The 2783-nt window shown below is 34.2% G+C and overlaps 1 protein-coding gene across 1 annotated transcript in view; it reads right to left on the bottom strand.

Annotated features, from left to right (window-relative positions):
- Positions 1 to 127: 127 nt before the first annotated feature.
- Positions 128 to 2783, bottom strand: part of LOTGIDRAFT_176359 (hypothetical protein) — a gene marked incomplete at both ends in the record, with an annotated part of 11033 nt that continues 8377 nt past the window's right edge. Inside the window, 2 exons of the mRNA XM_009046844.1 lie at positions 128 to 797; positions 853 to 2636. Coding sequence (XP_009045092.1) covers positions 128 to 797; positions 853 to 2636 — 2454 coding nt within the window. The remainder of the gene's footprint in view (positions 798 to 852; positions 2637 to 2783) is intronic.

Raw genomic sequence — 2783 nt, forward strand, 5'->3', positions numbered from 1 at the left:
GGTTCCTTTGTTCCAGGGAAGAATGAAAAACTTTTCAATTTTTGCAAGCTATTTTCATTTGAGGTAGTTTTTTCTTGCTTATCCAGCACAACAAACTCTGGACCATCATCAGGATCGTCCAACTCACCACAATTAATGGCTTCAATTTTACTATGAATTTCATTTTCCTTTGTTCCAGGGGAGAATGAAACGCTTTTCTTTTTTTGCAAGCTATTTTCACTAGAGGTAGTTTTTTCTTGCTTATCTAATTTTAAAATGGAACAAACGTCATCTCTTTCTGGAATTGGTATTTTCTTCACCTCTTGAACTGTATCTTCATTTATTCCAAGATTTTCTGAACCAGAGTTCTGTCTCGTTTTGCCAAATACATCCTCCGGCAATTCTTCATCATCCTCATCTGAGTTCAGCACAACAAAGTCTGGACCATCATCAGGATCGTCCAACTCACCACAATTAATGGCTTCAATTTTACTATGAATTTCAGGTTTCTTTGTTCCAGGGTAGAATGAAAAACTTTTCAATTTTTGCAAGCTATTTTCAGTTGAGGTAGTTTTTTCTTGCTTATCCAGCACAACAAAGTCTGGACCATCATCAGGATCATCCAACTCACCAGAATTAACGTCTTCAATTTTACTATGAATTTCACTTTCCTTTGTTCCAGGGGAGAATGAAACGCTTTTCTTTTTTTGCAAGCTATTTTCACTAGAGGTAGTTTTTTCTTGCTTATCTAATTTTAAAATGGAACAAACTTCATCTCTTTCTGGAATTGGTATTTTCTTTGCCTCTACGAACTGTATCTTCATTTATTCCAAGATTCTCTGAACCAGAGTTTTGTCTCGTGTTGAGAATTACATCCTTACACAATTTTTCATCATCCTCTTCTGAGTCCAGCACAACAAACTCTGGACCATCATCAGGATCGTCCAACTCACCACAATTAATGGCTTCAATTTTACTTCGAATTTCAGGTTTCTTTGTTCCAGGGTAGAATGAAAAACTTTTCAATTTTTGCAAGCTATTTTCATTTGAGGTAGTTTTTTCTTGCTCATCTAATTTTAAGATAGAACAAACTTCATCTTTTTCTGGAATTGGTATTTTCTTCACCTCTTGAACTGCATCTACATTGATTCCAATATTTTCTGAGTTCTGTCTCATGTTTTGGAATACAGGCAATTTTTCATCATCCTCTTCTGAGTCCAACACAACAAACTCTGGACCATCATCAGGATCATCCAACTCACCACAATTAATGGCTTCAATTTTACTATGTTCCTTTGTTCCAGGGGAGAATGAATCGCTTTTCTTTTTTTGCAAGCTATTTTCAGTTGAGGTAGTTTTTTCTTGCTCATCTAATTTTAAGATAGAGCAAACTGAATCTTTTTCTGTTAGTGGTATTTTCTTTGGTACTTCCTCAATATTTTCATATTCAAAGTCACCTCTTAATTCACAAGTGACATTATCATAATGATCTTCATTAGATTCAAATACTTTGGGCTGCATTTCTGCTTGGGGTATGTATTCATCAACCATATCTTGTGGCTGATTACTCTGTTGTTCAACATGTTTCCAGTTGCCAGGTTCCACATCAGGCTTTAATTTTTGATTTTCTTCTAAATTTTTTGAGTTCAAATCTGATTTATATTCAATTATATCATCAGTGGAACATTCAGAATCGTATTGATGGTCATCATTATAATATTCCATCTCTTTATCTGAATAGCAATATTGTATTGGATCATCCAAACATCCATTTTCTTCCCTATTTTTTAGCTTTTTCGCTGTTTCTTCAGTGAATCCAAGAAAGTCTGAGTAAGAGTTCTGTAATGTGTTTTGAACTACATCCTCAGACCAATCCTCATTTTCATCTCCTGAATCAAAAATCTCTGGACCATCATCAGGATCATCCAACTCCCCACACATAATGGCCTCAATTCTACTATGAATTTCACGTACTTTAGTTCCAGGGTAGAATGAAATGCTTTTCTTTTTTTCCAAGCTATTTTCAGCTAAGGGAATTTTCTCCTGCTCATCTAATTTTAGGATAGAACGAATTTCACCTTTTTCTGGAAGTTGTGTTCCCTTTGTTTCGTCTTCAGGGTTTTCATATTCATACTTGAAGACACCACATGATTCATCTGTGTGTTCACTTACTGACCCATCAGTGTTTGTCTTTTCATGTTGAGAAAGCTTCCCAGAATAATCTGATTCAGATTCAAATGAATCTTCATAATCATAGTTTTCATTTTCCTGGTCTATATTTGATTGCTCTTCAAGGCTTTGATCTTTCTCTGATTCTCCATTATTTGCTTTTGGATTTTCAATTTGGGTTGTATGATCTAATTCAGTCTGAACTGCAAATTTATCTTGTTCCTGAATAGCAACATTAGATTCATGGACATCTTTTTTTCTTAGATCTTTTTTGGAAACAAATATTGGTTCATCAAATTCCTTTAAAAGTTCATCAATTTCATCAGCAATATCTGGTTCTTCTTGGACTAATTTTTTCCTGGATTTGTTTGTAATCATTTCCGACATTCTTAACTGGTCTGTGCACTCTTTTTGAACTTTTGAACTACTTTGATGATCCTGTTGATTCACATTTAATTCTTTTGAATTTTTCTGATCAGTAATTATGCCTTTAAAAATATGTGAATCCAGTACTTCATCACTTTTTGGTGTTTCATTTGGCATCAATTTTCGTTCATTTTCAGGAGATTCAGATTTATAATCAGTTTCTAAACAGTTGTCTTTGACAGATGTCTTTTGTTCCTTGTACCATTCTT

The sequence above is a fragment of the Lottia gigantea genome (assembly GCF_000327385.1).
Source record: "Lottia gigantea unplaced genomic scaffold LOTGIsca_1074, whole genome shotgun sequence".
Lineage (NCBI taxonomy): Eukaryota > Metazoa > Mollusca > Gastropoda > Lottiidae > Lottia > Lottia gigantea.